We start from the raw sequence: 25,248 nt of genomic DNA, 5'->3' as shown, positions 1-25,248 counted from the left end.
TCAAGCTGGAATCAAGATTGTAGGGAGAACTATCAATAACCTCAGACATGCAGATGACTGTTTAAAGGGTTCTCAAGGCAACAATACATCATGAGAAATGCTGGGCTGGATGAAGCACAAGCTGGAATCAAGATTGCTGGGAGAAATATCAATAACCTCGTATATGCAGATGACACCACCCTTATGGCAGAAAGCAAAGAAGAACTAAAGAGCCTCTTGATGAAAGTGAAAGAGGAGAGTGAAAAAGTTGGCTTAAGGTTCAACATTCAGAAAACTAAGATCATGGCATCTGGTCCCATCACTTCGTGGCAAATAGATGGGGAAACAGTAGCAGACTTTATTTTTTTGAGCTCCAAAATCACTACAGGTGGTGACTGCAGCCATGAAATTAAAAGACACTTACTCCTTGGAAGGAAAGTTATGACCAACCGAGATAGCATATTAAAAAGCAGAGACATTACTTTGCCAACAAAGGTTTGGCTAGTCAAGGCTATGGTTTTTGCAGTAGTCATGTACGGATGTGAGAGCTGGACTATAAAGAAAGCTGAGTACCAAAGAATTGATGCTTTTGAACTGTGGTGTTGGAGAAGACTCTTGAGAGTTCCTTGGACTGCAAGGAGATCCAACCAGTTCATGCTAAAGGAGATCAGTCCTGAGTGTTCATTGGAAGGACTGATGCTGAAGCTGAAACTCCAATACTTTGGCCACCTGATTCGAAGTGCTGACTTATTGGAAAAGCCCCTGATGCTGGGAAAGATTGAAGGTGGGAGGAGAAGGGGACAACAGAGGATGAGATGGTTGGATGGCATCACCAATTCAATGGACATGAGTTTGAGTAAACTCTGGAAGTTGGTGATGGACAGGGAGGCCTGGCGTGCCACAGTCCATGGGGTCACAAAGAGTCAGACAAGACTGAGCGACTGAACTGACTGATGCAGTGCTGAAGAACTGACGTTTTCAAATTGTGGTGCTGGAGAAGACTCTTAAGAGTCCACTGGACAGCAAGGAGATAAAACCAGACAATCCTAAAAGAAACCAACCTTGAATATTCACTGCAAGGACTGATGCTGAAGCTGAAGCTCAAATACTCAAACCACCTGATGCGAAGAGCCAACTCACTGGAAAAGACCCTGATGCTGGGAAAGATTGTGGGCAGAAGAAGGGGGCAACAGAGGATGAGATGGTTGGATGGCATCACCAACTCATGAACATGAGTTTGAGCAAACTCCAGAAGTGGTGAAGGACAGGGAAGCCTGGTGTGCTGTGTCCATGGGGTCGCAAAGAGTCAGACATGACTGAGGGACTGAACAACAACAACAACCCCTTATTAGAAAGATTTCTGGATAGCATCATAAAATCCTTTGAGTCCTTCTGATGTAGACAACAGAACTTTTTTTTTAAATCCACAGAGACCATGTAACTTAACTCTGGCCTTTTATACATGAAGAAATAAGATCCAAGTAGGTAAATTGACCTCCAGCTGGTAAGTGGCAAGGCCAGGTTCCCAACTCCCCAGTCATTCCCCTTTCACCCTGCCGCGGCCGTCATCCCTGATCCTTTGAGTAGGCAGTTTCAAGTTGACCTACGAAGCTGGACTTCAGAAGGTGAATCAGGTTTTGTTCACAGCAGTGTTCCTTTGCTAGTGCTCTGATTTGCATACTAGTGGCATTTGGGGTGCTGGGGGATTCGTGGTGTGGTCTAGGTTCTATTTTCCAAGAAGCAAAAGCCTGAGGCAGTAGAGAATGAAGTAACTATGGCCTTATCAGTTGATGAGAACTTATCAGTCAATCAGTGATGAGATAAAAGGAACAATGAAAACCCTGTTTAGAAAGAAGTACAGGTAAATAGAAGAAAGTCTGGAAAATCTTTGGTCCAATATCTAGAAACAATTTACATTTAGAATGGAGACCATATTTCACTAAATTAATTCTTGTGTGTAAATACCTGTTAGGTGTCCACTCATGGTTTTGTCGTGACTATTGAAGAGCTGTCTGTATTTCAGCCTGGATGACTGAGGAACGGCCCACTCAGCTGCAGGAGGGACACTGTGGGCGGAAAGACAGGAAAAAAGGGTGAACAGGAAGGACCTGCACATTTTAGATCTTAAAAAACTAAGAACTTTCTAGAAAACTAGCTTTAACATTCTATTCCCTTTCTGATCACTATTTCAGAATTTTCCATCATGATTTTTTTCATTTCTTAGGTTACAAACCTTTCTCTGCATACAGATAAGCTCATTATTTTGAGCTTCCCATTACTTTGAGTAAACAGGACAGACCCAGTGGCTGGTTCAAGTTATACATACAATTAAACTAATTTAAAGGTTCTACAAAAGGATGGAAAATCTCCTCGGAACTTAGGTGATCACAGTAACATCTAGTCTTTTGGTTTAAAAGGCCATGTGGACAGCAAACAAAAGCAACTGCCTTCAAAGGTATTAATTTTTTAAAATGTTTAATGATCTTACACCAAAATACAGGATGGATTTCTTAATGAAGGGAAGTTATTTCATTCTGAGAATTTAAATGCCCACACGTGGAGTTTCCAAGAGAGAATAGAACACTTCTCAGCAGTGTTGAAAGGAAGGAGTTCTGCTTCTGACTGCAACCCAGGGCTGGTCTTTCCTGCCAATGTGTAGCGCCCCTGACCTCAAGAAACCCCTTACCAGCAGCCAGCTTGGGTGTAGATCTCCCTGATGATCAGTTCCTTAGATCAGTTCCCACACAGTATCACGCTGGTTGTACCCACAGTTTGTTAAGAGCCCGCTGTTTGTGTCGGGCAATTTAAACATGATGATTGAGCTGACAGTAAAAAAAAAAAAAAGGCATTCCACTTCCAGGACAGATTACAACTAAGGCCCCATGTGCAACGTCCTTTCAACAAAAATATCTATTTCTCACATGTTAAAGTGAACTTTTAATCCTCATTTATGTACTTTATCTGTGTCCTTATTCTTACTATGTACACTGCTTAAAGCACAGAAACTGCTCCCAAACGCTTCAAAAGTACTTATAAAAATTTACCGTTTCAAGTTTTATGTACTTCTCATTAAAATCATTCACCGGGGTCTATTCTGCTACGCCTATTTCTGCAAGAAATCTCTCGTTTTAAACTAATATTGTGCAGATTTCAACTCTTCCCAATTTGTCAAGAAGTCAATTATCTCTCCCCTCCACCCCAGGAATGTAGGATATAAAACACAAAGTGCCCAAGACTACACTTATCAAACCGTAGTTTTCTGCCAAATTCCCGAGAACGTAAACAGGTCTAAAAATGCATTATCCAAAAAGTTAGATGCTACATCGTACAAACTTTCTAGAAACTTAAGATATTGAAGGGTAACTATTAAAAAAAAAAAAACAAAAAACCAAAACAGTGTTTTTATAACCAAGCAGGACACTGTAGGGTCTTCCGAGGACAGACCTCTCCCCTCATGTTCTCTGCCTCTCTCTCTCTTTTTCCCCTCTGCCTGTCTCTTGTTTGTAGAAAAGCTGTGGTCTCCCAGGCCTCGCTTGAGTCACAAAAGTCTGGCTCAAGAATTAATGATAGAAAGGATGTGAACATGTAGTGACAAAAGTCGCAGTTGGGCCAGGAGAACTGGTAACAATTTAAACAGCAAATGTGCCATATGGCAGTCACAGAATCCTTAGTTCCTCCCTGAAGTACCTAGATAACAGGGTCTGATGCACATTCCTGACTTGTTTTACAGATGCTAAAACTCCACCAAGGGAAGCTGGAGTTTAAAGATTGATAACATCAACCCTTGTTGCTGTTCAGTCGCTAAGTGGTATCTGACTCTTTGTGACCCCATGGACTGCAACACACCAAGCTCCCCTGTCCTTCACTAGCTCCCTGAGTTTGCTCAGACTCATGTCTGTTGAGTCAGTGATGCTATCCAACAACCTCATCCTCTGCCATTCCCTTCTCCTTTTGCCCTCAATCTTTCCCAGGATCAGGGTCTTTTCCAATGTGTGGCTCTTCACATCAGGTAGCCAAAATATCAGAGCTTCAGCTTCGGCATCAACCCCTATGGCATTGCCCTGGCACCTCACCATCAATCAGAGAGGTGTGCAGAAGTTGATTAAACACTCTGTGACTCCCTTCCTTCACCTGGCCTTTAAAAATGCTCCCTTGTTGGGAGTTTGGGGTTTCTGAGCGTTAGCTTCCCCAGACTCCGTATCTGATGCCTTACAACCTATATTCAACAATTAACCAAAGTTACTAGGGCAAATTTTAAGAACATTTGCCTTAAAATCAGAAAGACCTCAGTTCAGTACTTGGCCCTATCATTTACGAGTTACCTTGAGCAAGTCACTTACTCTCTGAGCCTCCTCATCCATAACACAGAGATAATCACAGTCATCTTCTCGAGAAGATGGTGAGCATTAAAAGGGTTACTGTGCATAAAGCATTTGACACAGTGCTTTGCAGCTTATGGATTTTCTTTATATTAATTTTTAAAAGGTAATGAATTTTTGAGTTATATTCAACATGCTCTTCTCTTTAAAGAGGAAACATGACTTGATTCACTTAGGAAAGATTCGTAAAGAGGACTGAAACAAGAAAAGATGCAATCATGTTCATCTACATCTTCTCACTTCAAAAGTTTTGAGACAGTTTATCAAGAGACTTAATTTTTCATTTTAGTGCACCATTATGCAAGGGGAAAATATGGGTAAAATAAAAATCTAAAAGATAATGGGAACCAAGTCTGGCCAAAATACAAGGCAGCAGGTCATGTAAGCTTTAACAAAATCGAGCCACATATCCAGTTAATAAGAGCTCTTCACTAACTTGAATAACTCATTTCATAAAAACTGATCTGAAGTTTTACTAACAATCCACACAGGCTTCACAAGATGATTTGAGATAAAATTACAGCCAGTTTTGACTCTAAGTTTCATATAAAATATTTTATACATAAACCTTTTTATTTTACAGCGTGAGGTGCTTCAAGCGATAGTACTTACTCTATGGCACACGGGCTTAGTCGACCCGAGGCGCGTGGGATTGAACCGCTGTCCCTTTCACTGGCAGGTGATTCTTAACCACTGGACCACCAAGGGAGACCCGATACATAAACTTTCAAATGACTGACACAAAATAGCTAACCATGGACTGCTGCTGCTGCTGCTGCTAAGTCGCTTCAGTCGTGTCCGACTCTGTGCGACCCCATAGACGGCAGCCCACCAGGCTCCCCCGTCCCTGGGATTCTCCAGGCAAGAACACTGGAGTGGGTTGCCATTTCCTTCTCCAACCATGGACTACTACATATTTATCATCCTCATGGAAAAAAAAAAAAACCTAAGTTTTTTTAAGGAAAGTAGTGTTTCTGATTCTGTCATTGCTACAACAAACAAATAATAAAATCTAGAACATTATCCAGAATTAAGACAAATAATATTAGCATGCTACAAAATAAAAGAAGATAAGTAAAGAACACATAGCTAATTCATTTTCAAATTTATGAGTCAATCAGACAACAGTTTCAACCAAACCACCCATTTGAAAACATGCAAACTTACCTGGCCACGTCAAATGATTGTGCCTTCTGTAATTTCGTGTTTAACTGCGACCCTGGGCCAGATCTACTAAAGGAAGAACTCTTTGGCAATGTGGCAGCTGTAAAAATAAATAAATGTTGAATGAATTTAACTCTACAAAAATAAGAAATGTTTCCCTTTGACAAAAATCAAAATGCATAGTTATCAAAATTTTTTTCATCAAATAATTTCTAAGGCAGAAATTATTCCTCCATTCTGACCATTCTAGACTCAAAAACAGTCATTCCCTCCTTGCTTCCTGCCCTCTAACCAAAAATGTTTTACTTGTTCCTCATAAAACTACCTTACTAGGTAGTAATGTTTACATCCAGAAAGTTGGGCTCTTCATTAAACATTTAGTATCACATTTTATAGTATCTGTTCCTACAGTTGAAGAAGTAACAGCTTAAATAGACAGCTGGCATATTCTTAACTGCACTGAAGCAGCTGAAGTATCAGTTCCAGATGTCAGAGCCAAGAAGTCACAGGCCTGTCTCGGCCAGATGACATGTGATGCCAGGAAGGGCCAGCTTTTGCATCTGAGTCTTATTCAGGCTGCGTGTCGGGAGAAAAACTCTGAGCTTTAACCAACATTTCCCCCAACCTTGCCTACAGTCTTGCAACAACTGCCATTCGACACAAAAGAAAAGAAGACACAGTGTGTGGATTCACTGCTACCACTGGAAAAATAATCACAAGCACTTTCTCAGCCGCCATCACACCTACAGTCATGGTCACCTATGAAAGACAAGCTACCTGTGACAAGAATATCTTAAAAACCAAAGGTCCATTTAGATTCTATGACTATAACATAGAGACACATCCTGACAGATGTAATAAATGCAGGGGTGTAGGCAGATTCACATATTAGGCTCAAACCCACACTGTCAATCATGATTGAATGTACAGACTCATCTGAAGTACTTAAAAAATAAAACAAGAAAAAAATTTCCATATTGATATGCACCCACTCAGATTCGTTAGACTACGGCTATCTACATCTACACTTTATGCTTTTCTCTGTTGTCACTGTTTAGTTGCTAAGTCACGTCCAACTCTTTTGCGAGTCCATGACCTGTAGACCACCAGGCTCCTCTGTCTATGGGATTTTCCAGGCAAGAATACTGGAGTGGGTTGCCATTTCCTCTTCTGGGGGATCTTCCTGACCCAAGGACCAAACTTGAGTCTCCTATAGGCAGGTGGACTCCTTACTACTAAGCCTCCTTTTCTTTAAAGGGAAAAAAAGACTTTGAATAAAGTCTCAAAGTGCAATTAGCTAGGCCAGACACTTTGTAATCCTTTGTTCAAGTAAGCAAGCATGGAATACTATAACCTTAATATAGTCATTCATTAGATTTCCTTCCCCCTCTTTGCCTGATTCACTACACCTCTTGAAAAAAAAAAAAAAAGGCAATGTTCTTTTTCATCTCCCACATAATTCTACTCCTAAGGGATTGGCTTGTTTATTAGCAGTTCATGGCAGCTGAAGAAAAGTAGTAAGTGATACATGGAACTAAAAAGTGCTAAATGCTGTTCAAACTTGAGCTGCTCTCATCAAGCCCTTGAAAGGAAATTATGCTCTTGATTTTAGCTGTTGAGTTCACCTTTGTGCATAATGGCAGCCAAGGGTACATAATTTCATGCCCTCTCTCTAGCCTAGCTCTTCCCCAAAATGAGACATTAGGTGGAAAAAAAAGAAAAGAAAAGATTATTTCTTCTGGAATAAAATACTATGTAAATATAATCCGAGTGTGAAAACAGAAGCCTTAGTAAGAATGACGAGTAAAATACATATAGAACTTCAGCCTGTGGCTTTAGCAGGTTCACATACCAGGATGAGCAAATGCAGGCAGAGGCTGTATGACCGGGGGTGCCCCGTTAGCCAGGGGGGGCACCCCTGCTGCAGGAACAGATGATACTAGAGGGGGAGACATCCCGACAACAGGAATGGAACCCATTGGCACAGGAGCAACAGCGGTCAGTGGCGGCATGCTGGCGATACCTCCCATACCTATGAAGGGAAAATCCCAACAAAATTCACATGGAACCACATTTCAACATTCAACAATAATTAATCCAGGAATGCATGGAGAGGGAAACCCTTTCCCAGTCATAATATACTCCTATTTAAAATTTGAATTCAGATGAATCCTTTTGAAAAGTATTAAACATTGTGAATGATTGGATGGAAAGGGCTCAAGACCCTGACTTAAAGACAGATCTACTGGCCGATGTTGAGGACCAATAAGAATAATAACCACAGTGGACTGAAAGCCACCAAAGAGAAATCAATTCATAAATTCACAGTGAAGTACTTTTTGTAAAAAATTCCTAATTGGTCACCACAGGAAATCAATTTATTTTGAAAACTAATAAATAAAGGCAGAAAATAAACATTTAATCCACCTTCCCTTTACATACTGAACCTCAGAGTAATCAAACATTTGATGAGAAAGTTTCTCTTTATAGAAGTATTCTAACCAAAAAAAAAAAAAAAAAAAAAAATGAAGAAATGATAGAACTAAATTAAATGTCTCTATTCTTTTTCATTTTTCTACCCTAACTTGTGATACTGTGACATTTTAAGAAATATAGATCTGATCTTTGGCCCCAGGTCCTTATTCTTTACAGAGCTCTGACGTGCATGTGTGGTTGCTCAGCCATGTCCGACTCTTTGCGACCCCATGGACTGTAGCCCACCAGGCTCCTCAGTCCACGGGATCCTCCAGGAAAGAATACTGGAGTGGGTTGCCACATCCTTCTCCAGGAGATCTTTCCGACCCAGGAGTCGAACTGGCATCTCCTATATTGCAGGCGAATTCTTTACCGCTGAGCCATCGGGGAAGCCAGAAGAATTCCTAAAATCCTTTTAATTTCCTGACTGATAGAACATCTTCTGCCAAAATATTTGATCTTAGTTGCTGGTTCATGACACAAGAGCTTTTAAGATCCTTGGAATCTCTGGAGTGGGAAGACTGTCATCTTGTGTTTGATGAGACATCAGGGGAGAATAGACAGGGGAAAGTGAGCTAATCAAAGGCTGATGATTTCATCAATGAAGCCTCTGTTATGAAACTCCCATAACAACTCCTACACGATGGACCTCATTTCTGTACTGTAGTGGTTATCACATTCGCCTCACAACTCCTACACAACAAGGTATGGAGAACTTCCAGGCTCCTGGACAACAGAAGCTCCTGCATTCAGGATTCCTTGGGACCTCACCCTACATACCTCTCCATCTTCCTGTTCATCTGTATCCTTTATAGAAAACCAGCAAATGTAAATACAAGTTTCCCAAAGTTTTGGGAGCTATTCCAGGAAATTTAAAAAGTGGGAGAAGGGTTTGCAGGAGCCTCTGACTTGAGTCAATCTGAAAGGATATCAACCCTGAATATTCATTGGAAGAACTGATGCTGACGCTGAAGCTCCAATACTTTGGCCACCTGATGCAAAGAACTGACTCATTGGAAAAGACCCTGATGCTGGGAAAGATTGAAGGCAGGAGGAGAAGGGGGTGACAGGATGAGATGGTTGGATGGCATCATCGACTCAATGGACATAAGTTTGAGCAAACTCTGGGAGATAGTGAAGGACAGGGAACCCTGGCGTGCTGCCGTCCAAGGGGTCGCAGAGAGTCGGACATGACTTAGAGACCAAACAAGAACTGACTCTGTAGTCAAGTCAGACAGTACTAGGGCCCAGTACTTGTGACTCAAGTCTAAAGTGAGGGCAGTCTTGTGGGACTGAGCCCTTAAGCCCACGGACTCTAACACTAATGACCAGAGTGAGCGTCAGAATTGAATTTACTTGTAAGATGTAAAGTCAGTGTCCACAGGGTTAGAAAGTTGGTTGGTGTGGTTTTTCTGGACACAAAATTCTTGGGTGATTCCTTCGTTGCAAATCTTAAATATGTCACTCCATTTCCTTCTGGCAGGATGAAAAGTCAGAAGATGCTCTAATTTCTTTTTTTTTTTTAGTTTATTTTCTATTTTTTAACTTTACAATATTGTATTTGTTTTGCCATACATTGACATGAATCCACCTTGGGTGTACATCTTTTCCCCTTCCAGAACCCCCCTTCCACCTCCCTCCCCATCCCATCCCTCCAGGTCATCCCAGTGCACCAGCCCCGAGCACCCTGTATCATGCATTGAACCTGGACTGGCGATTCGTTTCACATATGATAATTTACATGCTTCCATGCCATTCTCCTATATCATCCCGCCCTCACCCTCTCCCATAGAGTTCATAATCCTGTTCTATTTATCTGTGTCTCTTTTGATGTCTAATTTCTTTCTTGTGAGCCATGTGCTTTCTTTTTGCTTGTGCCCAAGTGATTTTCTTGTTTTACTAGACTGGATCTTAGTCTTGATCTCTCCAGGTCGATATTCCTAGGCACATGCTGTATTTGTTCAAATTCAGTTTCACACCTGCCGTGTCAAGAAAGCTGTCTTGAAGTAGCTTTTCTCATTTGCTCCCTTCCCTTGCTCTGGTATTCTTCTTCAGAGGCCCCAACTAACCAGCTAGTCAATTCTCTTCACCTTCATCATTTGGCATTTGTTCTCAAATTCTTTTCGTCTCTTTTGTCATTTCCTTTTAATGCTCGAAACTGTCTTCTTTTTTTTTTTTGCTCTCTGTTTCTCTTCACTCTCTCTTGTGCTGCCTCTGGTTCACTCTTCATTTCTGAAACAACTTTTTCTTTTATGTCTGATTCTTTGCCGTGTGGTCACCTGATTTCTGGAGTTTTAAAATATTCTGATCAGTCATTCATGACTTGCATCATTTTCTTAGTGCCTCTCGGCTTGTTTTGAAACAGCAGGTCACTGGTGTGCGGTCATCACCCACGGGGGCGTTGCTCATCTCTTCATCCTCTTTTTTCTAATAATAACTTTGTGTGGGATTTGACCCTGCCTGATACTGCCTGTTGCTCCTTTTGATGTGTGAGCCTGGCTTCCTGGGCGGGTTCGATCTCCTCCCCCACTTAGGTCTGGACCTTCTCATCCTCCTGTCTCTGTGTCCCTGCCCTGTTTAATCTTTATTCCACTCCCAGTCATTTCTCCTTGGTGTGGGATCCAGTCATCAAAGGCAGCCTTGTCGGTCAGTTTGAAGAATCCATAGGGACCAGATCTTGCAAGTCTTCTAATCCAGGGACAACCCTCATCATTATTCTCTTAACACCATGATTTGTCCATTTCAGTTACCTATTCAGCTTTTAAATTGTCCCTCTTACCAAGTGACCACTTCTTCTGAATGAATGGCATTTTCTGGATACCTCTAAACAAACACATCCCCCAGAGGCAAGGTTTTAGATGCCATCTCTCTTGACGGTGCTAAGTCTCCATTCATGAAATTTTCCACTCTCTCCTCAACCACTGAGTTTTCCACTTGACTCTAAAAACATGGGAGCCTTTTCCAACCATCAACACGCTATCCTTTAGCTGACAGGCTCCCACTCACGGTTAAACTCTCCGCCCTCCCAGGCCTCCAGCAGGCTTTTGTCCCTACCACTCCAAGGAAACTGCTCATCAAAGTGAAAGTGAAAGTGTAAGTTGCTCAGTAGTGCCTTTGCAACCCCATGGACTGTAGCCAGTCAGGTTCCTCTGTCCATGGGATTTCCCAGGCAAGAATACCAGAGTGGGTTGCCTTTCCTTTCTCCAGGGGATCTTCCTGACCCAGGGATTGAACCCAGGTCTCCCACATTGCAGGCAGATTCTTTACTGTCTGAACCACTAGGGACGCCCAAGATCAGGCCCAAACCCATCTTATCAAATGTCAAATCCAATCACTCTTGCATCCTATTCTTACTCAGTCCCTCAGAAGCAACTCTTCCCTGGTAGCTCAGCTGGTAAAGAATCTACCTGCAATACAGGAGACCCCCCCCGGTTAGATTACTAGGTTGGGAAGATCCCCTGGAGAAGGGATAGGCTACCCACTCCAGTATTCTTGGGCTTCCCTGGTGGCTCAGATGGTAAAGAATCTGCCTGCAATGCGAAAGAGTTGGGTTCAGTTCCTGAGTTGGGAAGATCCCCTGGAGGAGGGCATGGCAACCCACTCCACTATTCTTGCCCAGAGAATCCCCATGGACAGAGGAGCCTGGTGGGCTACAGTCCATGGGGTCACAAAGAGTCATACACAACTGAGTAGCTAAGTACAGCACAGAAGCAACTCAAACATGGAGCACCCCCCCACCCCCCGCTTGAAACAAGGTGTGATCTTAAATGTTCTGCCTACTCCAGCTACACTCTGTCAACCTAAACAAAGAGGAACACTGAATCACCAGAAGTTGAGCTTATGCAGGAATAGCAGAAGAAGTGCAATTCTGATGTCTTTCTTTTTTTTGTCTCTCTTGGTTGGGAGGCATGTGGGATCTTAGTTCCCCAACTACAGATCAAACCCGTGCCCCCTGCATTGGAAGTGCTGAGTCTTAACCACTGGACCACGAGGGAAGTCCCAAGAATTGCAATTCTAGACACACCAACTGTAGTAAGCTACAAGTGAGTCCTTTGAGGGTTTGGAGTGAGCTGGATTTATGGGTAAGGATCATAAAGATGGGGGAATTCAGTTAGAATCCAAGCAGTAAGTTCACTGGCTTGAGGAAGAGGAGAGACTCTTGGTGGAGGTTCATCAGTCAACAGATCAGTTTCAGTTTTCTGTAATGCCTGATCAGTAGTACCTCTGTTCTTAAGTTTCATTTTCCTGAGGATTCATGCATAAGATTCTCCACTGTATATCCTCTGGTTCCATTTAAGATTGAAATCCTCTCACAACTTTCTCTCTAAGATCCTGTATCCAGTCCCAGGGCTTTCAATGCCATCCGTATTCAAACTCAGCAGAGCTGAGAATCCCTCCTGTGTTGCAGACATACAGATTTATCTGCCTCCCTAACATCTCGACTTCGAAATCAGCAAGACCCTTCAAACCTAGTATGGTCAAAATCTGATTTACTTTTCCTCCATAATACAGGATATGATGAAACTAATTCTAAGCTCTTTTCCACATTGATTATCACTGGCCAGATCTAAATTACCATAATCTCTTGCCTATGGAAACAGCCTCCTTACTGATGTCCCTGATTTTACGCTTGTCCCCTGTAATCCAGTCTTCAGATAACACAAATGACAAAACAACAACAACAAAAAAAACCCACACAAAAAAACTAAAACCATCTTCAGATAACATAGATTATATTTTTCTAAATGTCTATCAACCATTCACACCTTGTTCAAATGCTTTCAACTGAAGTTACTTAGAAAAAAATGCTAGCTCTTTAGTGGTTTCAGAGGTAAAGAATCCGCCTGCAATGTGGGAGCCCTGGGTTCGATCCCAGTGTCAGGAAGATCCCCTGGAGGAGGAAATGGCAACCCACTCCAGTATTCTTGCCTGGAGAATCCCATGGACAGAGGAACCTGGCAGGCTACAGTCTATGGGGCCACAAAGAATTGGACATGACTAAGCGAATTTCAGTTCACTTAGTGGTTTTATTAGGTCCCAAGCCACCTGGCTCCTACTTCACCTCCCCGACCTGAAGCCCTAAGGATGTCAGGTGCAAGTCTCTCATTATTATGAGAAATAATAAGCTCTGACACACCAAGCTTTGCCTTAGGACCTGTTGTTTTTGCCAGGAGGGTTCTCTCCCCCTAAACCTAAGCCTGCTCAAAAGTTATTGCCTGGGTAAATTCTCCCTAACAACCTGTCTCAGGAGAAATAACAATAACCTCAGATATGCAGGTGCAGATCTGCCACAGGCACCCTTATGGTAGAAAGCAAAGACAAATTAAAGAGCCTTTTGATGAAGGTAAAAGAGGGGAGAGAAAGAGCAGGCTTAAAATTCAACATTCAAAAAATGAAGATCATGGCATTTGGTCCCATCACTTCATGGCAAATAGATAGGGAAATAATGGAAACAATGACAGACTTTATATTCTTGGGCTCCAAAATCACGGTAGATTGCAGCCATGAAATTAAGACACTTGTTCCTTGGAAGTAAAGCTATGACAAACCTAGACAACATATTAAAAACCAGAGACATTACTACATTACTATGCCTACAAAGGTCCGTCTAGTCAAAGCTATGGTTTTTCCAGCAGTCATGTATGGATGTGAGAGCTGGACAATAAAAAAGGCTAAGTGCCGAAGAATTGATGCCTTTGAACTGTGGTGCTGGAGAAGACTCTTGAGAGTCTCTTGAACTGCAAGGAGATCAAACCAGTCAATCGTAAAGGAAATCAACCCTGAGTATTCATTGGAAGGACTGATGCTGAAGCTGAAGCTCTAATACTTCGGCCAACTGATGCAAAGAGCCAACTCACTGGAAAAGACTCTGATACTGGGAAAGACTGAAGGCAGGAGGAGAAAGAGATGAAAGAGGATGAGATGGTTGGAGGGCATCACCGACTCAATGGACATGAGTTTGAGCAAACTCTGGGAGATGCTGCAGTCCATGGGGTCACAAAGAGTCAGACACAACTGAGCGACTGAACAACCACCGCCTGGTCCTCTCTGTGTCTCTCCTGAGTGTATGTGTGCCAAGTGGCTTTAGTCTCTGACTCTTTTCAACCCTATGGACTGTAGCACGCCAGGCTCCCTTGTTCACGGGATGCTCCAGGCAAGAATACTGAAATGGGTTGCCATGCCCTCCTCCAGGGGATCCTGACCCAGGGATGGAACGCAGGTAAGTTCTTTACCACTACTTCCACCTGGGAAGCCCTGGTCTCTATCATATCACCCTGTTTCACAGAACTATTTGTCTATTTGTTTTCTTCCCCTAACTTGCCAACAAGTTCCATAGCAACTGGAGTCATGATGTCTTACCACCCCATTCCCAGCAACTAGGACACACAGTCAGGGCTTAAAAATATTGATTGGTTTGACCCAGTAAAACTATGGACTCTGGCAAAAAACAGAAACAATCACAACAACCTCTCCCTGAAACAGCTGAGTCCAGAGTCAAAGAAGAATGATGGTTTGTGCAAACACACTGAAGAGAGAAGATATGAGGCATATTCGCAGAATGTCCTAGAATATGGCCGGGCACCCTTAAGCAAATCACAGTATCACTGCACCCCATTTTCCTCCAAAATGACTATTCAACCTCTAGCCAGCCTAAATTTCACAGTGCGATAACATTTGCATTAACCTTGGGAGAGTGATGAAGCCCTGTGTTACTCTGATGATCTGGTGATAATGAAGGTGGGAAGAGAGAAGGAAAAGAGGAAACCAAAGTCCTTGAGGAAAACCGAGTTTGAAGAGTCTCTGCCTCCCTTTCAGAAACATGAAAGAAAGTGTTACTCATTAGTTGTGTTTGACTCTTTGCAACTTCATGGGCTATAACCCTTCAGGCTCCATGAGATTCTCCAAGCAAGAATACTGGATTGGGTAGCCCTTCCCTTCTCCAGGGAATCTTCCCAACCCAGCGACTGAACCTGGGTCTCCCACACTGCAGGCAGACTCTTTATCGACTGAGTCACCAGGGGAGCCCCTTGAAACAGGCTTATGTGTTCAACTTCTTGGCATCTCAGTTCTCGCCTTTGCATCACAGGATCAACAATCCCTTGCACACTTTTAGTGTTACTGTTGTGACCAAAGAACATGCTACATATGAAGACAGACCACAGGGCTAGAAAAACCCATGGTGAGATAAAGTCTCACACTAATCAGGAAATACTGATAATAGTAATAAGTTATGTTTTCAAGTAGCCAGAAGATTCATAAGAAAGAAATTACTTTGGCAAAGGCCAGATTTTTTGAGTAAACTTGGGCAAAAGTGGATTGGGACCGTGTACTTTTAACTTCTCCTTATCATCTGTTATTCCCTCACGATTAATCCTCTGGAAAAAGAGTTTCCTGAGCAGGTCGATGTGACGAGAATGATGAGAGGAACAGCAGTGGAGAAGCCAAGGGGAAGAGCTAAGGTCTGAGCGGCAGGAGGGCAGCTAAGAATTTCCAGCTTCCCAGGGACTTCCCTCGGGGTTCAGTGGTTAAGACCACACTTCCACTACCAGGGGCATGGGTGTGATCCCTGGTCGGGGAACTAAGATTCTGTATGCTGCGAGGCATGGCCAAAAACATTTTTAAAAGCCTTTTTTTTTTTTTTAAGTTAAAAAAAAAAATCCTCCATATGTATACCTGTGGCTGATTCATGTTGATGTTTGGCAGAAACCAACAATATTCTGTAAAGCGATTATCCTTCAATTAAAAAAAAAAAATTCTGGCTTCCTTTAGAGGCTGGGCAGGTTACTTAAGTGACTATAAAACCTTCTGTACAATGATGGCACTGCTCCTGAAAAGAAATCAGCAATATCCCTAGAGCTGAAATTCCTACAGCAGAATGGAATAAGAGAAGACATATCACGTGTCAGAGGAAGAATTACCGACACCTGGGTTTGAGGGAAAAAGAGGAAATGGGATGCCTGTGGTTATCTGACCCTTTCTCCATGCCAAGGTTTCTTCTTGCAGCCCCGGAAGGGAGGCCAAAAGCAAACCAAACACCCTTTAGTGGTTTTAGCTATAAGCACCGTCAGGGATTCAGAGCAACCTCCACTTTGAAATAAGCTTGTTAACGAAGGGCTCAGAACTGGGAATACGTGGTGGAAGATGGCCAGGGAGGGCGCTGGTCCCTTGGAGCAGCCCACGGCACTCTCACCTCTGCCCTTCCACCCTTAGCTGTCATGTGACTTTGAGTTTTTCCTCCTTCTCTTGGATCACCGTCCTATTTGCCTAACCCAAAACCTGGACCTTTCCCCTTAAAATACCCAGACTTGTGGCACAAACTAACCAAAAGACAGGCAATGCATATTAAAAGGCATGCTTTTAATAGTGAACCTCTTAAGTACACCATTTATTTATCTCAGCTTATCATTAACTGTGGGCTTCCCAGGTGGCTCAGTGGTGAAGAACCCGCCTGTGGATACAGGAGACGCAGGAGATGCCGAGTTCAATCCTTGGGTTGGGAAGATCCCTTGGAAGAGGAAATGGCAAACCACTCCAGTATTCTTGCCTGCAAAATCCCATGGACAGAGGAGCCTGGCGGATTACGGTCCATGGGGTTGCAAAGAGTCAGACACGACTGAGTGACTGAGCATACACACATGGTTAACTGTATCGGGGACAACCTGAACGACTACGATTGCTCCCTCCCAAACCTCCTTCACTACATCACCTGTCATCAGATATATTAGGATGAAGGGAGAGAGCGAAACTCTATCCACCATTTTTCTGTTTTGTTTAAACTGTCTAAGAACTTTCCCAAGAATCACATGTTGGATCTTATTACTGTAATCTTTAAATCAAGCTAAATAATTAAAGCCTAGGGTGAGAACAGAGAAGAAATCAGAACTGTTGGGGACTTCCCTCATGATCTAGCAGTTAAGACTCTGCTAGCTTCCACTTCCCTGGTGGCTCAATTGGTAAAGAATCCGCCTACAGTGCGGGAGACCTGGGTTTGATCCCTGGGTTGGGAAGATTCCTTGGAGCAGGGCATAGCAACCCATGCCAGAATTCTTGCTTAGAGAATGCCCATGGACAGAGGAGCCCAGCAGGCTGCAGTCCATGGGGTCGCAAAGAGTTGGACACGATTGAGCAACTAAGCACAGCACAGTACAGCTTCCACTTCAGGGGGCACAGGGTCAATCCCCGGTCAGGGAACTCAGATCCGACATGCCATACAATAAGGCTCAAAAAAACAAAAAAGGAAAAGAAAAAGAAAGCAGGGTTGACTGTGATCTTAGTTAACTAATTATCATTTAATTGTCTTTTTTTTTCTTTTTTTTTTTGGCCATATCATAGGGCATGTGGTATCTAGTTCCCTGACCAAGAATCGAACCCATGCTTTCTGCATTGGAAGCTCGAAGTTTTAACCACTGGACCACCAGGGACATGCCTACCAATTAATTTTTAAGAACAACATCTGACTAAAAGACTGCATTTTATGGAATTATGTTTTAAATTGGGATAACTCCCCCCTCCCCCCCCCCGTGGCATTTTGTGCTAAGAAGTAACATAATGTAACCAAGTGCCTCAACTATTATTAAAAAAAATACATTTTTCTTGATACTATAAACAAAAGCAGCACAAGGAAACAAAATGATGCTCTAGAAAACAAAAACCCAAAGGGAAGTATGTGAAGATGTGAAGAAGGGTCAAGAATCCAACAGGAGCAGGGAAAGAGACAGAAGATGCAACAGACACTGCAAGTTTACTCCTTTTTCCCTGACAATCTACACCTTTGCTTTCATTTCTTTTTTTTTTTTTTTTGCTTTCATTTCGATTACTCTCATCCTAGGGTTAGAATGAGACCATGCGTCTCCCCTTCCATCACTATCTTTCTGCACAGGGCCATCATTTTTCAGACTGAATGTCTACTAGAATTTCAGTGCTACAAACTGAGATGGCAGGGAGAGGGAAATATTTATTTTAAAAACATACAATGAACACGGGGCGCGGCCGGAAAGGCGGCCGCCCCCTCGCCCGTCACGCACCGCACGTTCGTGGGGCACCTGGCGCTAAACCATTCGTAGACGACCTGCTTCTGGGTCGGGGTTTCGTACGTAGCAGAGCAGCTCCCTCGCTGCGATCTATTGAAAGTCAGCCCTCGACACAAGGGTTTTTTTTTTTTTTAATTTAAAAAAATAAATAAATAAATAAAAACATACAATGAGATATAGGAACCGATTCCTTTTAGACTCACCAAACGCTGGGGCACTAGAAATAGCAACTGGTTGCTGTTTCATGACAGGGGGAAGTGCAGACGGGAGCTGATATCCTTGGAGCTTCAGCTTGATGAGTTTCATAGCAATGGAAAACTCCACTTGATCCATCCTTCCATCGTTATTCATATCAGCGAGCGCCCTGCAGAACAACAGCATGGGCTCAGAATGACCGTGACCTTAAAAGAACCCTTCCCAAACCACCAGTCCCACCCACGCAAAAACTAAAGAGTCAGCTCCCTTGGTCCCAGAGAAAACAAAACAAAACTTGTTTACCAAGCTGTAGGGAAAAACTGACAAGGCTTTACATAACTATGAATTATGTTTTACTGTGTTAGTCTTTACTCAGATGCATGCATTACTTATATGATATACAAGGTAATTTTCAGTCTGAATGTCAGGACATATACTATCGACATCAAACAGAGCTTGTTTTTGGAGTGATAAAATGTTCTCAATTGGACAGTGGGGATGGTTACACAATCCTGAATGGACTAAAAAACCACTGAACTGTACACTTTAAAACTGCGAATTTTGTAATATGAATTATGTGACAATAAAGCTATTACAGGGGAAACAAAGGTATTTGGAAACAAGAGTTTATTTCTAGATTCTTGATTAGATTGCATCAACCCATCTGTGAGGTTCTACAAACCTCACCAAGGGAATGTGACATGCTATGCTCTACTATAACGTAATACTGGCATACTTTTAAAGCCGTGAAAATTAATTAGATGAGCTTACAAACATGCTTACTACTTGAAAGCAGCACTCAAACAGAAATGGTCAAGTGCAACTTTCAACAAGCTGTTATATAAAGTATATTTCTCAACGAAGAGTAACCAAATGGAAGAACAGAGTTTAGACTTGCAACCGGAAACTACATTTTGGCAAACTGAAACTGCATGTGACTTAACCTCTTCTGCACAAAAAATGGTCCTTCGTATTTCATTTGTTGAAGTCTAGATATCAAAGGCCTAAGGATTTATTTTTTTAAACAAAATTTTTATTTGAAACTTCAAATGTTAAGACCAGTTACTCCAATTAAAATGCTTAATCCTTAGCCGTCTTTTAAATGAGACACACACAATGAGATTGTATCCACAAAAGAAAATTACATTACATAGAAAATAACCCTACATGGCTGGAGTTAATGCAAAGTAGTAAAACATGAGGCACCGAGAAAAGTGTCATAAAAAGATTACAAACCTTTAAAAATGTGAAAAATTCTAAAAGTCAACACTATCTCTCAGGAAAATTTTTAAGGCTCATAAAATCATAAAGGAAACACTATGGCCACAGGAACCATCCTTCTGCCTCAGATAGGAGCTCCCCTGCCAGCAATGAGCCCTGCAGCAAACTGCACCATGGAACCTGAATTCCTCTCACTGCTAGCGGGCTTCAGCATCGCTTGCCATGTTTCTTGAGCATTTGGACTCATGCTTCTATGAATTGCTCATTCATATCCTTTGCCAAGTTTTCTGATGGATTGCATGTCTTTTGCTTGTCAGTTTAAAAGAGCTCATTGTACACTACATATCAACTGTTTATCTCTCAGTTGCTGAAATAATTTTTTAAACTTTGTCCATTTTGTGTAATTCTTCAGCATACAGAAATTCTACTTTTTTTATACATGTAAAATATTTCTTTGATCATATAGCTTGCTTTTCTAAGACTGTATTACTTTATTACATTTCAACCTTTAAACCGATTGTAATTGCATATATGTGTGGTATGTTACCCCAGCGTTCAACCAGATTTCCATCAGGTAGATGGATACCTAACTTTCCCAGCAATATTTAGGAACCAATCCATCCTTTTCTCACTGAAGCAGAAAAATATTTTTGTGGTTTATTAAATGTTTGTATGAAATGAGATCTATTTTTGGATTATCTACTCTGAATAATTTCCAGGTCAACGTGACAATAATCTGATTGCACTGACTCTGGTATCTGGCAAAGCTTATTTTTAAAAAACTTGTGTTGATGTTTGGCAGAAACCAACACAAACCTTTCAATTAAAAACATAAATAAATTTAAAAAAAAAACTTGCTGGATGAACCTAGAGATTGTCATACTGAGTAAAGTAAGTCAGAGAAAGATGAATATCACATGACATTGTTTATATGTAAAACAACAACAACAACAAGAATACAAATGAACTTATCTACAAAACAGAAATAGAGTTACAGATGTAGAAAACAAACTTATGGTTACCAGGGGGTAAGGCAGGGAGATATAAATTGGAAGACTGGGGTAGACATACACACACTACTATGTATAAAACAGATAACTAACAAGGACCTACAGTATAGCACAGGGAATTCTACCCAATACCCTGTAATGGCCTATATGGGAAAAGAATCTAAAACAGAGTAGATATATGTGTATGTATAACTGATTCCCTTCACTATACAGCAGAAACTAACACAACATTGTAAATCCCAATAAATTTTTTTTAAAAAACTTGCTTGGCTATTCAGACATTTCTTTTTCCCTGTGGACTTTAAGATAATTTATCTATTCTACACACAAGTCTCTTGAAATCCAAGATGAAACTGCATTAGATATATTAATTTTTATAGAATTGACATATTTATGATAGTTTGTCCAAAGAAAACAGTACATTCAGTTCTCCTAATGTTTCCTTTAAAAAGATTACATCACTTTCTCCATATAAGTAATTACTATTCTCGTTAAATGGGGTCTGAGGAATTTTATCATTTCTGTCACTCAAACAGAACATGTTCCTCATTTCCATATTTAGATGCTTATTTCAAGCACAGAGAAAAATTTTGCTTTTAATAATCATTTCTGCTGGCTGATCAACCTTACCAAACTTCTGTGAAACTTACACAATCACATAACCAGCAAAAGAGTTAGCTTTCGTTTACTATAGTTATACCATTCCTCTTTTTCACAGTTCTTACTGTTTCCATCACGTTACTGAGTGAGCATTCCAGCTTAGTTCTGAGTTTAAGTTAAATGGCTGCAGTGTTTCACTGTTTAGTGTAATATTTGGTACTGATTTTTAGAAAGTAATCTGACATATTTAAGCGGTTCCCTTTTCTACTTATTAGAAATGCTTGCCATACATTTTATCAAATGTCTAATCAGCATCTGATGACCTGATCACACACATCTTCTTTTTCTTTTTATCTGCTGATATAATATGGGCTTCCCTGGTGGCTCAGACGATAAAGAATCAGACTGCAATTCAGGAGACCTGGGTTCAATCCTTGGGTCGGGAAGATCTCCTGGAGCAGGGAATGGCTACCCACTTCAGTGTTCTTGCCTGGAGAATTCCATGGACAGAGGAACCTGGCAGGGTACAGTCCATGGGGTCGAAAAGAGTCAGACATGACTGAGTGAAATAACGTTGAGAGAATTCCTTGATCTTGAACTAATCTTGCACTCCTGGGATAAACTCAAGTTGGTCATAGTTTTGTACATTGTAGAATTCCATTTGCTAAGATTTTGTTTTCATTTGTCTGTGTCTATGATCATAAATGAGATTGGTCTTGGTTGCTTTATTTTTAGGCTGTTTTTCAGGTTTCATAAAGTAAGTTGAATCAATAAAATGAAATGGTAAGCTTCCTTTTACCAATTTTTCTTTTTTTGGTGACACTGTGCAGTACACGGGATCACAGTTCCCTGACCAGGGATCGAACCTGTTGCCCCGCATGCAGTACAAGCATGGAGTCTTAACCACTAGACGGCCACAGAAGTCCCTCGAATATTTTTTAAAAGACATTTAAGTATTTCAAATGGTTTTCATGGATATAGTAAAGGTTCCCAACAATCAATACTGATATGCATACTTTACAAAGCAAAAAAAAATAGGCAGATAGATTCCCACTTTCTATTCCCCACACTACTGCTCCCAAAACACATTTTCTAGAGAGAAACAAAAATATCTAGTGTGGGATAATGAGTGGGTTAGGGGAAAAAGACTTTCTAGTAATGACATAATTAGCAAAAGCCTCCATGGGAGAGGAGAGGAAACATGTAATGCTCAGGTTCTAAACATCCACTAAAATCCCAAAACATTTGTAACAATTTTGTGTAATCTTTTTAAAAAAGTTCTTCTGCTCAACTAACATAACATAGCTGTTGGGATTCCTTAGTAGTAAAAATTCAAAGGTCTTTTTAGAATTATAGAAGTTACTCCTACAAAGCTCAACTCTCTCCAATCCCTCCTAAGATACTGGAAAAGAGTCGGAATTCTATTTCTCAAATTTTCTCTGCAAAAAATGATTTCAGCTCTGCTATCTACTTCATCTCCTGTGTGTGTGCACGCTCAATCACTTAATCTGACTCTTTGCAACCCCAAGGACTGTAGCCCACCAGGCTCCTCTGTCGATGGAATTCTCCAGGCAAGAATACTGGAATGGGTTGTCATGCCCTCCTCCAGGGGACCTTCTTGTACCAGGGACTGAACCCCTATCTCCTGCATTGAAACGTGGATTCTTTACCACTGAGCCACCTGGGAAGCCCACTTCACGTATTTATAGTTATTTCTCAGTTTACTCAGTTCTAATAATCACCCCAGAAGACTAACTAAAAGCCTGAGAATCCTGAAATTAAATTCACACAACTTCCAAAGTTAAAAAAAGTATGATAAAAATATTTTAATAAAAAGTAAGTGAAACATTATTTATGACTCTTGAATAAAAACTGATCTTAAACACGATGTTTAATCTGATATTAGTATCTATATATAACAACAGGCGTGGTCAAGATGAGAAAGGGTCCACAAGTATATTGAATACCAAGGGTAAGTTTTTTGTTTGGTTTGTATAAATAAACCACACATTGCTCATATCCTTTGGGAAAAAGTGCTTCAACTTCAAGTGTAGGAAAATCTGGCAACACCTGCAGAACTACATATGGATTTCCTCTTTGATGCAGCAATTCAATCCTATGAATTTACCCTGAAGGTACACCTCCAACAATACAAAAACACATGCTTTTGCTCATTCTTTGCTGCTTTATTTGTAACTGTAAAATATTAGAAATAACCCAAATGCAGAAAACATAGGAGACTGGTTGAATAAACTATGGTATACCATCCACAATAAGTATTACATAACTATAAAAAGAAAATAAAGATCTCTATGCAATGATATGAGTGATTTCTAGGATATGCTGTTAAGTGAGAAGAGAAAAGAACAAAAGAACATTTACAGGAGGTTCCTTTCAAAGTAGAAGGAAGAGGAAATAATTTAAATATAAATTCTCATACATATAATGGACATGCTTTTTCCCACAGAAATAAATAACGAAAGGATAATAAGCTTTTGGAACCTTGTCAATGTGTTACATATTCAAAAAATAAAATGAAGTCCACAAAGATGAGAGCAGATCCCTAAACTGAATAAAAACTAAACCAAATAAACCTGGGGTCGGCGGGGGGCGGGTAAGCTGGTAGATTGGGATTGACATATACACACTACGATATATGTAACAGATAACTAATAAGGACCTGTTGTATATCACAGAGAACTCTACTCCGTACTCTGTAATGACCTATATGGGAATAGAATCTTAAAAAGAGTGGATGTATGTTTATATATTAACTGGTTCACTTTGCTGTATAGCAGAAACTAACACAACACTGTAAATCAACTATATTTCAATAAAAATTAATTAAAAACAAAACAACAACAATAACAAAAATATAAATAAACCTAGTAGCATTTTGAATGAGTACACGTCCACAGAGGAGGAAAAAAACTTATTCAAGTAACTTCTGAACACAGTAGTTCACACATCCTCAGTCTGTAAACAAAAGAACTATGACATAACCTTGAACGCCACTGAATAGCGTTGGGGTTTGTGGCGGACAGGCATATAGCCCTTCTGAAACTTACCTTGTCTGTATCACAGGATTCGGGGGAAAGAAGGGCCTGACTCCGATCCATCTTATTCACTGCTTCAGACAGTTCCTTTAGGAGGCCACCTCATCCACAAAGGCTCATCGCAGGCTGCTCACCTCCCCCATCCAGATTAATCTGGTCCAGTCACTCACCATCTCTTTGCTTATTCACCCAACAACAACAAAAAATTTTGGCCTCGCAGCATAGCTTGTGGGATCTTAGTTCCCCAGCTAGGGACTGAACTCGGGTCACTGCAGTGAAAGTGCACAGTCCTAACCACTAGATGGCCAGGGAATTTTCAAAAAAATATTTTTTGAAAAGATCACTTACTAAGGTCTCCATTCAGGAACTGGGCTTACAACTAAGGTAAAGACAGGCAAAGTTCCTGCCCTTGTTTCAGTGTAAGCAGACACTCCACAAGAAAACCAGTCAGATTACTCCACATATTGCTAAGTGCTATTAAGAAATAAAGCCAGGGGACTTCCCTGGCGGTCCAGCAGTTAGGACCTTGCCTTTCAAGATAGTGGGTGTAGGTTCGATACCTGGCTAAGATTCCACATACCTCGTGGCCAAAAAATCCACCAAAACATAAAACAGAAGCAATATTGGAACAAATTCAATAAAGACTGGCTCACATCAAAAAATCTTTAAAAAAGAAAGAAAAGAAATAAAGCAAAGAATTGGGAAAGAGAAGATGCTGGCAGGAACAGGTGGGGAGAGGGAACCATTTTATTTGTTTACCTTTTTAACTTTTTATTTTGTATCGGGGTATAGCTGATTCAGTAACAATGTTGTGATAGTTTCAGGTGACCAGCCAAGGAACTCAGCCATGCATATACATGTATCCGTTCTTCCCCAAACTCGCCTCCCATCCAGGCTGACACATCCCACTGAGCAGGCTTCTCTGTGCTATACAGTAGGTCCTTGCTGGTTGTCCATTTTAAGTGCAGCCCTGTGTACATGTCCATCCAAAACTGAGAGGGAAGTACTTTAGACAAGTGCTCAGGAAGCCCTTCTCAGGGAAGGTGACCCATGAATCGAAACCTGATGGTAATCAGCCAGAGATGCAAGGATCTAGAAGAGCTGTATGATAGGAAGAGGAGATGCCAAGTGCAATGAC

General features: G+C 41.2%; 1 protein-coding gene across 8 annotated transcripts in view; it reads right to left on the bottom strand.

Annotated features, from left to right (window-relative positions):
- The window catches only part of ITSN1 (intersectin 1), a 237,227-nt gene that overhangs the window by 136,593 nt on the left and 75,386 nt on the right, over window positions 1-25,248 (bottom strand). For all 8 annotated transcript variants that reach the window (XM_081572905.1, XM_081572901.1, XM_081572900.1 and 5 more), the window contains 4 exons: window positions 18,232-18,392; window positions 7,375-7,554; window positions 5,526-5,622; window positions 1,945-2,045 (listed from right to left, as the gene is read on the bottom strand). In XM_081572905.1, coding sequence (XP_081429031.1) covers window positions 1,945-2,045; window positions 5,526-5,622; window positions 7,375-7,554; window positions 18,232-18,392 — 539 coding nt within the window. The remainder of the gene's footprint in view (window positions 1-1,944; window positions 2,046-5,525; window positions 5,623-7,374; window positions 7,555-18,231; window positions 18,393-25,248) is intronic.

This window comes from Giraffa tippelskirchi, chromosome 2, assembly GCF_054371585.1.
Source record: "Giraffa tippelskirchi isolate mGirTip1 chromosome 2, T2T-mGirTip1v1.2.pri, whole genome shotgun sequence".
NCBI classification, from domain to species: Eukaryota; Metazoa; Chordata; class Mammalia; order Artiodactyla; family Giraffidae; genus Giraffa; species Giraffa tippelskirchi.
This window is presented reverse-complemented; position numbering and strand designations above follow the sequence as displayed.